The sequence below is a fragment of the Pollicipes pollicipes genome, unplaced genomic scaffold (genome assembly GCF_011947565.3).
Source record: "Pollicipes pollicipes isolate AB1234 unplaced genomic scaffold, Ppol_2.1 Scaffold_5724;HRSCAF=6776_pilon_pilon_pilon, whole genome shotgun sequence".
NCBI classification, from domain to species: domain Eukaryota; kingdom Metazoa; phylum Arthropoda; class Thecostraca; order Pollicipedomorpha; family Pollicipedidae; genus Pollicipes; species Pollicipes pollicipes.
Genome location: NW_023596746.1, coordinates 39,021,818 through 39,035,869, shown reverse-complemented (window position 1 = coordinate 39,035,869; position 14,052 = coordinate 39,021,818). Strand labels below are relative to the sequence as shown.

Below are 14,052 nucleotides of genomic sequence, written 5' to 3'. Positions count from 1 at the left end.
GTCCTTACATGGTGCGTGATGTTACCACCAGTCGTGTTTCATCCCACAACTATCCCAAGCCATTTGCAATACCGCAATACCGTAATACAGAAGAACCGTTCGCAATACTGCGTAATACTACCACAAGCAATGAATTCACAATACTAATAAAGCTACTGTTTGCTTATTAACAAGGATAGCAGAAAATATTTCGTCCAAGACTCTTGGCCACCCAAACATCATTCACAATTGCCGTTACCACAAACGATCGTAAGATATTGATAAATGCCGCGGAAAAAACTTTGCTAGAAAAATTGAGGGAATCACGTCCAGGGTATCTACCCTTATTTTACATAGCCTGCTAGCTGCAAGTTTTATTTCTATGGAATATTTGCTTGACGTCATATGTTAAACTAGCATTTTTACGCAAACCTGTACACAGATACAGACATTGAAGGAAATGAAAAAGCAAGTATACAAATCTTACTGAATATCGTTTAAAACTTATGGCAATCGCTGTAAGAGAAAATGTAACGAACCTCTGTTATCCCGGTGAATATTGCATATTACTTAAGTACGAAGGTACAAAATATGCGTTTCCATTTAGTTTTACTCGTATTTCGAATACTGTTGCATATTTCACCCAGCAGGAACTGTGGGCTATGTTGATAGGTGAGCAAGGCTGGATCAATATAAGCACAAACTTAATGGGCACTTCATACTCGCAATAGTAGCCTAGGGCGGCATTTAGCTTTGCTGATGCAAAAATTCACGTAACTACTTGATGAAATCGGCTCAAGCTTTGAATTTTTGGGGCTTTATACATGAGTTTTGCATTGAGACGTTCGCCTACAGTTTTCAATTTGTGCAACCTGATTAACGCGTGTGTGTCATGTCTGCAATGGGTTTTCTTCCACTGGGGTTCTTGCTAAAAATCAAACTAAGAATTGTCATAATTGCAAGGCCTTTGCAAGACGCTCACATTTTAGGATGGTTTTAAATTTTAGCGACAGCAAAAAAAAGGGACTGGGGTTCTTGCCACGGAGATCAAACTCATATTTCATATTTTGTCATATTTCAAAATTGCACGTCTTTGGCAAGATACTCATATTTTGGGGTGTCTTTAAAATTTAAGCAATAGCAAAAGACGCACTATTTTGTTAGGTATAATTTTTAACCCATCATGCCCATCACGTCTGGCCAACATCATTTTAACCCTAAATCCCATCACGTCTGTTCTTTGTTCAGAGCCGGCGGGTTCTTGCGTGTCAGACGTTGGCGGGTTGGTGGGTTCACAACTTGCGTCTCTAGTTGCAATTAACCGTGCACGCCGTAGCAAAATCAGAGTTGACTTTATCTATTCCACTTTGCATAACGCGTCTCAATAAGAGTTCACGCCGTTGGGGTTGATTTGAGTTGACCCTGTCTGACTTTGTTGACTCTGTTGACTCTTAAGCAATACACTAGTCTGATGGAACGCAGTCCGTGCGAAGAAGTGATGTCAGATGTCTGCCTCTTCTTGACCACGGCAGTCGCTGATGCGGAAAGAGACGGAGTGCGGGTGCCGGTGCTTCAAGAAAAATAACGATCTATCTAGGACAATAACAACGAATTTCACATGGAAGGCTGATGTATTGCAACAAATAATGTAAGCAGTTTAACAAAGTAACAGGCTGCGTAGCCATGGAGTACACCGGCACCGACCACGCAGAGGCAACAATAACAACGCATACATACTCAGCAGCCTGCATTATAAGACGATAATGTCAATTGCACACTGTCGGGGCAAAGCAGCATAGAGCCTGTTTACGTAGACATCAGCTAGCACAAGGGAGCGAAGTTGACCCCACCAATCGTGCACGCAACGCTGAGACTGACGCTGACGCCAAACGTAGTGACAGTGCTGACGGAGGTGATGATGGTCGTGAATGTCGACCACGACGTAAGTAGCCGGTTCTCCCTGCAAGCAAACGAGGTCCGCCATTAGTGACAGGCACGCCTCCAACAGCACAGGTCTCTCGACCACATCGCTGTCTTCACACAATAATAATGAAATTGATCATGAGGATCCTTTCCACTCTCTGGGACCAATTGTAATTGTAATGGCCTTTCCTCAACCAACATGCCTGTCTTCGCAATCCATGGATCGTCTTTACCCTCGCACTGGGGGGGGGGGGGGGGGGGGGGGGGTCGATGTGCCTACTCCAAAGGTTTTTATAACAGATCTCCGGGAAGTCGTGCAATCGCACCCAAGCTTCCAGCTGCATTTGGGGAATAAATTTCATGCGATCTGACGCAGAAATATGTCACTAGGATTTCTGGTTTTGGAGAAGCGCTTTTTTAGGAACACTGCACGACGATCTATGACCCGTGGAAGCGGCGGGCGGCAACCAACTACGCCGCGGGGCGTGCGGGGCGGGTCGGCACGGCTACATTAACGAAGCCATGCGCTATGAAGACTTGATCAAAACAAATAGTCATGTACCATTGTGCTGAGAATAGAGCAAGGAATACGCTTGTCTGGGCGTATTCGCTACCAGGCATGATCTCGTATGTGTGAGGCTGTAAAATTCAAAAAGTGCGATTTTCGGGAAAACGTGACTTTTGACCTGGCATCATGGCGTCAGTTGATCTGGCAGCATGAGACTTATCACGGACCGCGAGGTGAAATTGATACCAACCCACTGGTATTTTCTGCTAACCTCTATATTTCTTACTTTGGAAACAACACGGAAGGGTCACATCGACCCCCATCAGTCGGCGTTATGAAATACGCCGCGAATCAGAGCGAGAGCCACAGACAGGAGAGTCCACGCAGTCTGATTAACAGGCGTCATTGATGAATTATTCCCATTGATGTGGGTGTTGTTTCAGTTCATTTGGGTCCTAACGAGATCGTCAGGGCTACTTCAGGGCACAGTGGAGAGTCCCACGTGACAGCGCAGTGGCCGTCTTTTTACATTCGTGGTCCTTTTGACTGAAGGACAGCAGGCTAATGTACCGCAGGCCTTTCTATCTGTTAAACAACAGCTATGCTTCATGCACTTGTTGCCCATTTCTTTTGACTTCAGTAGACCTCAGGGCCTGTTTAGCTCACAAGGACACCTGTGAGATTATTAGTGCTTGTTTACACCGGCACGCTGATGTCAGTAATAACTCGCGTTCTCCCTGTAAGCTCGGGGCCATTTTATACACTTTCTGAATGTTTGAATGGTCGAATGTTGCTTTAGTGCCTAAGTTTTGGCAAAGTGGTGTGTCCGAAGGGAACCCAACATTGTCAGAATTAACTCGGATTTTTGCATCTAGATGTGCTTGAATCCGATCAGGAGTCACATAGACCTCTTTTTCCTCCAATGATGCGTCCTTGTTTGGTAACAACGCTTAAGATAGGGCTTAAGTTGGAAAATCCGCATCTAACATTGTGGGGCCTCATTGTTCTGCTGGGTGGCAATGATCCAATCAGGGGCACACCTAAGCACTTACTGATCAGGAGCGTTATCTGTGCCCTCCGCTTCCGTTCTAATCGACGACTGGACTTCCGGAGTCAGCCCTGAGAGAGCTGGTCTGTAAAAAGGAGGCCGCGGCTTTTGTGAATGTTCCGATCGCCTTTCAGCTTGCCACGTTCAATGCACAGCGTTCGGGCATGCAGACATTGCGAGATGCGTTCGCGAATCTTAGCCGGTCAGTGCCTAGCTAGAGGCTAACGTAGTCTGCTTAGCCTGGCCACTGGGCAACAAATAATATGCGAAAACGACCAGTGCGTCGTCAAAACAAACTGCGTCATTAAAACGCGACGAATAATACAAAAAGTGACTTTGAAGACAGGGCGTAATGATACCGTCTATCTAAGTAAAAGACACTGCAACACGGCAAGATTCAAGGCTAAAAAGCAAGCGTGGTGTGAGAACGGCACGCGTTGCAGCCTTAAGACACTCACAGGTCGTGTCCGGTTGTTGCTACAGCAGTTCTCTTCTTTCGCCTCTTCCTCCTTCCGGTGCACGTAGTAGCGGTGTCTACCGCTGAAAACCAGGAAAGCAAATGAAGCTTCCAGCCACATGAGCCCTCCACTTTGCCTCGACCCTATGCTGTATTTACATAAGCGTCTTCAGCCCGAGCTCCGCCAGCAGTTCGAACCAGGCACTGTGAAACCAGAGGACAGGACCAAGCGCTGGCGCCCTGAGGCTGACTCCGATGACGTCAGCGCTGGTGCCCTCCACCCTAGCCGCATCACTCAAGTTTGGGTCTGAGGTCTTTGAATAAAAGAATGGATCCGATTTCATCCATTCCACGGCACATGTTTCCATTTCTGTGTCCTAGGAGCCCATGCGTTTCCCTGCATATTCTTCCAGTTCTGTGTCGTAAGAGTCCATCCATTCCACAGCACATGTTTCCAGTTCTGTGTCCTGGGGGTCCATGCGTTCCACGGCATCTGAGTACACGTGTAAGTCCAAGTTGGATGCGTTAATTATAACTTTCAGGATTGAGATCGGTCCCGATCCCGGCGTTCATACCTGGTCAATCCTTGGGTCCCCGCCCGGAAGAACACATTTTCTCCCCGGAAATTTCACATTCCTCCCAATTCAAATTTCAAACGGTTACATCTTAATCTGATATTTCAACTAAATTTAAATGAGTACCAAGATCTGAACACCAAAGCTCAAACATGAACATTCCATCGCCTGATTTTCCTTCGCTCAGATACTACACAAAAACTGAGACATGGAAGCCCATGCTCAGCCTGCAAGGGCAGGTTAACCAACAGGTGCCCGAACCACACTGAAAGTCCGCAGGTTGGGCACACAGCTTGGGGAACGCATGAGTTGGGCATCGATAGCGTCTGAGGAAATGGCGCGGCTTTGGTTACCGCAATCATCGAACAAATCGAACCAGCATTGAATTATCTCAGATTGACTTAAATGCCTTTATTCCCTAAGTTACTACGCTACACAAAGCAATAGTGCGCATTCCCCACTGCGGAAAATGTGGCACAGTGGTTCTATCTTTGCGCAGTAATGCTTCTCTCGGTTGCTGACAATGCGCTGGCAATGGGCATCCTCCTGAAATCTTCAAGCGAGCCCGTCAACAGTTAAGAGCTATGTCCCGTCAGTGTCAAGAGAAGAGGACACATGTGTGACCTGCGCTCATAAGGTACTAAACAGTGATACAGTTGGACTTCTGTCAGATGCTAGGTTACGCATAGAACATTACAGCTCAAACATGTAAGCCCGAACTACCCCAACCACTTAATATCTTTCGTAAATGCAAATCATTATGATGTGTTACCTACATTCACTTTTCATACAGCTGGGCGTATTAATTTTCATTAACTACGACTCACTAAAAGTCCAGTGACGAGATATAGCTCAGTCAGTCGAGACTCAACGAGACACAAAGGTGGCGACCTGGGGGCAAGACGCTATCGGGTGAAGGGTGAAGACGCAAGGGTGAAGAGCCTGAAATGCAATGGCCATATTCGCAACGTCATTTTGAAACGTTTTGAAAGTTGTTACTAACGGGGTGGTTTCTTTTAGACACTGTCATTGCTTATCCATTAAAAAATGACTAGGAGCGTGACTTTTGAAGCGTTATACCTATCATGCTCGGGTTTCCCAGGTTGAAATCCATACTTTCGAAGAGGAAATGCGGGAAAATTTTTTCAGACACAATTATGCGTAAACGTAGCGATAAATACACAATTTACAGATAATCTGTCAAACACGTCATCGGTGCCCCAATATAGACACGTTGGAGTCAGTTCATAAAATGGACGAAATGTGTCCGCAGTCTCGGGCTCATGCACGTACCATTTACGCATGCAAAACGGCGTATAGCTGCAAGGGTTTAACAAACCTCACCCACGAGGTGCTCCACCGTTTTGTTTAACTCCGATTTTTTTTTACAGCTGGTGCCTAAGTCTCCAAAAAGACGATTGCTATATCATTATCCGTCGCCGCAATGTCACCCTGTGGTTTGATACGCAATCATTCTATGGGTAAGTAGATGAAATCTGGTAGTGTCATCACCATGACGCAACGACTTTGACAAATACCAAATATTAATAATCACAAGATATTTCGTCGTTTGGCTTTCAAATAATGCCATCACGACTGCCAAACCCAGTGTCGGGCTATGTTTGCATTGTTGCTATTGTTGATTCCACTGGAAATATCATCTAAAATCTTTGAACTCAAACCTCCCTGTGACCAGGTAACAGACACAAAATATGAATACAGTTTGACAGCCCTCCGTATAAAGAAAAAGACAGAGAGAGAGAGAGAGAGAGAGAGAGAGAGAGAGAGAGAGAGAGAGAGAGAGAGAGAGAGAGAGAGAGAGAGAGAGAGAGAGAGAGAGAGAGAGAGAGAGAGAGAGAGAGAGAGAGAGAGAGGGGGAGAGAGAGCAATCCAGCACTGAACGTTATGAATATTACGCATTCGTAAACAAGTGTTCTTTTTCAAACAACGCATGTTTCCTTACTGCTAATGCAGGTGAAGGGAACTGTTGTGGTACTGCTGACGATTGAAAAAGAAGTTGTGGTGCGGCGAAGGAAAAACTTCACGAATCGTCCGGCCACATCTGAAAAATACACAGGCGTCACGTAAACAGAACGTGGTAGGTGTCAGATGGGTGCATGTCACATGGATTAACAAATCTCGTTTGGAAGTTAGCGGTGACTGTGACTAGCGACTGAATTATAATCATCATAAACATCAACAACGCTCAACTGTGAGCAACGGCACAGAACTATGAAATATTGTGACAAGATCCCTGGTAAACCAGTGCACCATGCGAATCGGTGAACATTCAATAATGGGCGATACCAGTGCCAGGGGAAACATTCATGATTAGAAATAATTGCGGTGTTGAGAACATAGTAAGAAATAATTAATAGACTTATACAAGCTAATCTTAAGGAAATCGGAGGAGAACATTACTGCATGACCTGCCAATCGCCCGCACAAACTCGGTGAAATCAGTCATTGCCTTTCGGTAGCAAGAGATTAGGAACTGTGCATCGCATTCGCCTGTGTCTGGACCTTTGGGTGCACTTCGTATTTGGCTCGCATTGGTCTGAGCATGATCTATGTCTCACGGAAAATGTGCCTAGCATTCTTTATGTTTGGGGGCCAGCGCGAACCATCTGATGTTGCTCTGATCAGCCGTTTTAAGTATCGACCTCCGGCAGGAGTGCTGACTGCTCACCTTGTTCCCGTCCATATGTTACGTGCTGGCTATCGCTGTCATGACCTGCATGAAGCACTGGATGTTTGTGCCAGGGACGGCGTGAACTGTAGGCTGTACTGTAGGCTTTTATCATTGGCACACTGGAATCTGTCCCGTTGAACATGCCAGCGCATGACCAGACAGACTCACCGGTTTCATCCTGAAGATCAGCTCCATTTCCTTCTAACAACACTTTTCCACCGTGATCAGTGGAGAGGGTCAGTTGGAACGCTGCTGATGCCAGTACTGCTACCAGCAGCGTGCAGCGCTGCGGCAAAAACAAACCATCCAGCACAGCATGAGCGCCATGTCAGCTTTCTGTTCGAGCATATCTTGGTTGACGATAGTCTTAGGCTTGCTGACGGGTCAACGTTGAGGAATCAGACATCACAGCGCTTTAGTCCTTATGGCAAATATTCCCGCCAGTCACGACGAGCATTGCCACCGAATGGCAATAATCATTGGTGCATTATTATCGACACGCGTACCCTCCACGCCTAGAAGTGGCACAGCCCTGCACCAGAGTTCGAGATGCAGCTTTTTCACATGCATGCAATGAACGCAGTCCCATCTTGGGTGTACAAATACAACGTGTCGACATCCGATCACACAATCTAACTGCATCGGTAGGTCCTTAACAGCTGTATGTCACTGTAGATACCAGCGTGGCTACCAGGTAAATCTCCATAACCGAACTGCTGGCAAGAGGGTACTGCACCGATTCTTCTGTGGCCGACAATTTTTGATTCGTTTGCTCCGCACTGACTTTTTATCATGGATACGAAGCAGCATGACTTGGCAAATCTGTGTCTTTTAGATAAGACACCTCGCGTCGGTATTCCGCATAAACTCATGTCAGGAACTCCTGTGTTAAATGAAGTCAGACAGAGCCGCGCCCAATCACCACGCCATGTAGGCGGCCGACAAGCGCCAATACACAGCGTGTGCTACGTACCAGAGACCAGCCCATGGTCGCTCGGGAGGACTGCGACCGAACTGCCGACGTCCAACTGCACTGCAGCTGTGTAATGACCCACGTCGCAAACTCGGCGCAGGTTCGCCTGCCCTGAGGGGGGGTAGCGGTCGCTGCAAAGATTGGCGCGCGGGTGCCCCAGGGGGAGCCACCGCTTGGCGCGTGCAGTCATAGCTCAGGTTGCCTCGCGCACGGTGTTGCTGGCGCCAGCTCCCAGAAGATAAACATGCACACGCGAGCTACTGTGTTATTTAATTTGTTGAAATGGAGTGTTCCACATGTGCCTGGGGTGTTGAATTGCAACCTACAACCGTCTGGTTTTTTAGCTAAATGCCCGCGAATGTGTGCAGACGATTTCGCACGGACTGTTTCAAAGTCATACTGGCATGCACGATGTCGTAGTAACGTCATTCGAAGCCTGTCTCTGCATAGGCCATGCGCTGCTGAAAGCCTGCAAAAAATACAATCGACCCGTTCAGATCTTGCGCCCCTGAGCACGATTTTTAAGTATTGTGGACGTCAGTTGGAAGGAGCAATATCTTGGCCTTCCATCAGAATGCACTTAAAAACAGACTTCTCCCCAGACGTGACCCCCTTTTTCAGAGTTCAGGGCAGCGACAAAGTTTCGCAAAGTGCGTTTGGGGGTTGGGGCGTTAAGTCCTGGTAACTGGCTCTACTTACCTCCAAAATACGTCAACAATGAAGTCACTCCAGATTTGACCCACGTTCGTCTCAAAATTTGGGGGCTGGATGGAGCCCAAGCTGAAAGGAGGGGTGGGGGGGGGGGACTGGCCACCACACCTGAACAGGAAACAGGTAAAGAAAGCGTCTACACTCTCCCGAGCGTGAGAGACTCAATTTGCCTTCATGAAAGGAGACTGAGCCTGCCCTTCATAAAAGGAGACTGAAACGTTCACATTGTGCAAATTTCTATAAATACATGTGCAACATATTATTTCACGGAACGTCGATTGCGATGCAATTGCGCGCATCCCAATAATGAAAAAGAAAATGTGTTTCGGTGGCCTAGACCCTTTCAGCACCGCGGTGTGGGGAGACAGTGTGTGGGCGATTTGTGGGCACACTATGCTGCCTCCCAATTTGTTGGTGCATCATGTTAATTCTGTTTTCAATATGCTCCTCGTCCTTAAAGCGTTGTTAGTTCAGCGTAAAAGAATTTGGCCGCTCACTGAAAGCGTTAACTTATCACATGCACCCTACGTGATGCTACGTAACCGTCAGGCTAAGTTTTTGTATCCGCTTTGCAGAGGTGAAAAAGTGCCTTTTCTGACACTGACGAATTTTGAAACTGTCCAAATGGTCACATTAAGCCAAGCCTTTTAAAGAACCAATACGGTATCATTCTAAATGAGACACAACACAAAAAACAAGACAAATGAAATGCAACGCGGCATAATCACCAAACATTTTCATTTCGGGAGCTCATTTTCACTGAAGTATCATTCGCTGGCCATCAAACACTGAATGATGGTTCATACTTAGCTAATAAAGTCATCGGATGAATGCATACGTCACCAGCCTAGAGGCGTGTAATTTTTTGTTCAGTTGAGGGGGGGGGGGGTCCTCCCAACCAAGAGGAATGTAGATTCTGTTTTATTTATCATTTGCCATTCGTTGTTTTTCATCAGTCAGAACCGTTTATGGTTCAGCCCTCAAACAAACTAAGTTTAAGAAACTACCCCTGCTCCCAACTGTCAAAAAGTGCGTCAGTGGAGGAAAACTCTTAAGTGCCCTTCGGAGCCAGGCTCAGCCATTTTTCTTCCTGCATCCCCCTCTCCCCTAATGCTAAGCATTTTTGCAATGCTGCATCCCCGTACCCCTACATTTACCGATAGCATGGTTCTATAAGCACTTGAAAACAATATTACTCCCTTTTGACGTCATTGTACAATTAGGCGTTGGGGACCTTCGTCACCTCCGCACAAACATCGCCGGCGCGGAACTCACATTTCCTAACATGATCCCAATTAAGTTGTGCAAACCCACGCAGTATTGATATCAACAGATGCAAACGAAAAAAAAGTCTGGGATGCGACAAGCTGCATGAGAAGCCTACACTAGCGTTGTGTGGCATCTTACCTCGAGGCCGCCGTTCCTCCCAGCGGCAGAAATCCCAGGCTGAATCATTGACATGCGTCGCTTCAACGCTGTCCGTTATCCTCTGAGGCTACATTTCGGATATCCACAAACAACAAGCCTCTTAGATTGGCAGTGTCTTTTAACGCTGTTACCGCGGACGCCCCCGTGGCAGAAAGAGGGCCTTAGAAAAGCTGCACAGCGCCTTAAAAAACCTGAGTAACTGGCTAAATTTGTCAAGCCAGTCAGCTTCTCAAGACATGAACACGACCAACGGCAGCACACAGCCTTGCATTGAACCCAATTCAATACCGCGTGGCCAGCATTCGAGCCCATGTGTCTCAAAGGGCACGACGCTTTAAACGCTGCATACCAAACTGATCACGTTCGGCGCAAGATGCTCTGGTCAGTCACGATTCGTATGACTATTAATATGCCTAACTATTTGGTATTGTATGTTGTTTAATATGTGGAGTGAATCTCAGCTGAAAAAAATTGTGAAAAATGCTGAATTCTGGGGCATTGAAAAAGCGCTGTGCCACTACTTATCTGTGATATCACCTCTGATATAGTGTGTTGTTCAGTGCATTAGCGAGGAACATTATTAACATGATAACACAGTAGAATTGGCCTTATTCCTCGGAGAGAACCAAGAGAATGGAGATGTAGTTGGGTTGATATTTCGGCAGCATGCCTTTATCAAAACAATAGGAGAAGATTGAATACATACATCATATATTCGGCAACATGCCTGCGGCAACATGTATTCGGCAACATGTTGCCGAATATACATGCTTTCGGCCTATTTATTCGGCAACATGCCTCCATCGAAACAATAGCTCCTGCTATTGTTTCGATGAAGTCATGTTGCCGAAATATCAACCCAACTCTATCTCGAATCTCCTGGTTTTCTCCAAGGAATAAGGCTAATACTGCTGGCGTATCTGATATAGTACAGTTGGCAGAATATTTCTGTCACCTGCTGAAAACTATCCTGATTAGAGCTACTATGCTTGACAACATCTTGTGGCTCAACTTGCTCATACAGAAAAATATCAACGTTTCGACATGTGCTCTAAACATGCCTAAGCTGCAAGCGTTAGCAAGTACAGACCAAAACTAAACTCTAAGTTGCGTCTAGCTGGCGTGGTCTGTTGTAATACGGTCTGGCCTATTTTGTCATTTGTTTCCATTTTCACAATTTTGTCACCAACTGGCTTGCAGGAGAGTCTGTTTTTGTTACTGATCATATTCAGTAAGTTGGAAGCTTTTTTAGCCCTTGGCTCCAGGTGGTCATGCGATTTGTTCCAAGTTTTGTCGGTAACAAAAAACTTTCTGACCCCTACTATCACATGTCAATGTTATTGGCATCGGTACAAGTAAGTAGGACATCCGGTTCGTAGATTTAAATGCTAATTGAGAGATTTGGGTTGTCACGAATTCATGCGACCAGTTTTTCCGATGCACGGACTGGATAAGATCGGGTTTAGACATTTGAAGCCAGCAAGCAGACTGGTGGGCGTATTGGATGTAGACCAGCAAGACCGAGATGGACCGGATCACAAAGAGCTTTACAGGGGTAGCGTTGCGAGTCATGCCCATATCTTACTTGAAGTAAATGTTTTGGGTGTCTCATTCACCGATCCCGGTGCATCGTCACTCTTAAAATGCGGTGTTTGTCGATGCACTCTTTCTCAAGATCATGTAAGGTAAAGTTGTTCAAAATAAGCAGGGGTGGTAAAAGTGTACTCTTTCTCGCCGACCAAATTTCTAGAGGAAAAATTATCGCTAACAGCGTAATGCGATGTCATGTGACAAAATGGCCATTAAGTTCATGCCCAGTAGCGCCATCGGCTATCAGCCTATCACCGAAAGTCTCTTTCATCACTGCAATTTTCAATATCACGCACATAAGCGTTCAATCATACACTGTCCTCCAACAAATGTCAGGATAAGTGCTGCTGCTAGGAAGGCAGGCGCACCCGCACCAGAATAATGAAATAGCTTAACCACATTAGGGATTTACCTCCTCCCTTGGGACTTGCCGGGCTCGATCTACGGCTGGATCTGCTTCATCTCCGCCGCAAAATAACAACGAAGGACCTCGATAGCCAGGGTAGCATAATACCTCGCAGATTTCGAACCAGTGGCAGGCGGTACTGGGAATGACGTCAAATATAGCGGCCTCCAAGATGCCAGGCCCCCTTATGAAAATAAGGTGTGCGCTTCGAGCTCCATCTCAAACGTCATCAAGCTATCTGCTAAACGTTAGGCATGCTCTTAGCCTGGCGCGACATAATTTGACTGATGGACACCCCTCACCGTGCGGAACAAGTAAATTGTATCGAAATATGTCAATAACTTCACATCGGGCGGCCACCTCTTTCTGAACAAGTTATTTGCCCTGCCGTGGGGCGGGGGGGGGGGGGGGCATGCGATCCCCGTACGGTTTTCCGAGGATACCAATGCGGCATATTGTGCAGTCTCGCTCACATCTTTGGTAGCCTCTGGGGCACGCCTTGCACGCGTGTTGACATAAAAAAGTGCCCCTAGAAATTATTGTTTCCGAGAAGCGAGTTTTTACGAGCACTGCAAGACGATTCAAGACCGGCAGGTGCAGCGGGCGGCAAGCGACGGTTCTGCGGACCGCGCACGGAGGGTTGGCACTGTTGCATGAACGAAACCCTACGTGATAAATAAAGGCTCAAAACATATAAAATTACATGCCATTGTACTATCTGAAAATGTCATTGTACTCTTAACAAAACAAGATACATGCCTCTTTATGTTCCATGTCCCTAAACTGTATGGTTTCGTATATATTAACATGCAAAGCTGATGTTTGGTTATCAGGAAAATTTGACTTTCGGCTCGGTCTAATGGGGTCAACTAACAACAGGAGACTTCTTACCAGTCACGAGATCTGGGTAAAGACAGCTCACTATTCATTTGTTTGTTTTCTTTTTGGGAGGCTTTACCTTTCTTCGTTTGCAAACGTCAGGGAATCCCTTTCCCTCCCCCCCCCCCCCCACCCCCACCTGTCCGCGTCACATACGCCGACGAATCAGGGTAAGGTTAAATTGTTAGCTGCCATCCCTTTTCATGTATTTTAGATAAAGTGGTCTAAAAATCTGCATTTCAGATCGTGAAACGTCAACTGCTACAACAGAATGACACATTTCATTACCAACATCCAAATATTGGTAGAAATTCAATCACCAAGCCAAAATTGCCGCTTCCATGCATGCAGCATACAAATCTTAAGTTATCTGTGATGTTTGTCATGTACCATGCAGGAGTATCAATTCAGATTAATTTCTGCACTATCCAATACCTATGTTGGGTTGGGTTCCATCAATACTGATTCCTCCCCGCCCCCGCTCCTATCCGACATTTCTAGCTTGGAAATTATAAAAAGACATGAGAAAAATGCAACAAAACCATATTCTCCGAACTTTATTTACTGACTTTGATCCATGGGTCACTACCTCCCCCTAACCATGCATAAAATTGGCACTCCTGTCATTATGCGATCATCACAAGAGGTATATTGATTTCTACTATCATTTCATTACGATTTGGATATAAGATAGGCTGTCTGCCTCACAAACTGTATGTAAATGTATACAGTGATAATGCTATTGGCTCCGCCAGGACAATTTTACAATTCAATGTTAGCAAAAGCAGTAGCGTAATATACCATATTTGCATTCATGCAATGCTGTGCTCACAAGCGCAAAGGAAATATGCATATGAGTGAGCACTGCGGAATGGCTTCCAGA

At 46.1% G+C, this 14,052-nt stretch overlaps 2 protein-coding genes across 2 annotated transcripts in view; one reads left to right on the top strand and one right to left on the bottom strand.

Annotated features, from left to right (window-relative positions):
* Window positions 1-1,591: 1,591 nt before the first annotated feature.
* Window positions 1,592-8,228, bottom strand: LOC119103515 (uncharacterized). The gene is made up of 6 exons (XM_037227091.1): window positions 8,156-8,228; window positions 7,351-7,468; window positions 6,454-6,552; window positions 3,917-3,998; window positions 3,463-3,543; window positions 1,592-1,939 (listed from the first exon to the last, which is right to left on the bottom strand). Exons 1-6 carry the CDS (start codon window positions 8,168-8,170, stop codon window positions 1,801-1,803), a joined length of 534 nt encoding a protein of 177 aa, XP_037082986.1. The 5' UTR covers window positions 8,171-8,228; the 3' UTR covers window positions 1,592-1,800.
* LOC119103518 (uncharacterized) overlaps window positions 5,931-14,052 on the top strand; it is a 54,779-nt gene continuing 46,657 nt past the window's right edge. Inside the window, exon 1 of the mRNA XM_037227093.1 lies at window positions 5,931-5,971. Within this exon, the coding sequence (XP_037082988.1) occupies window positions 5,935-5,971 (37 nt within the window). The 5' untranslated portion in view covers window positions 5,931-5,934. The remainder of the gene's footprint in view (window positions 5,972-14,052) is intronic.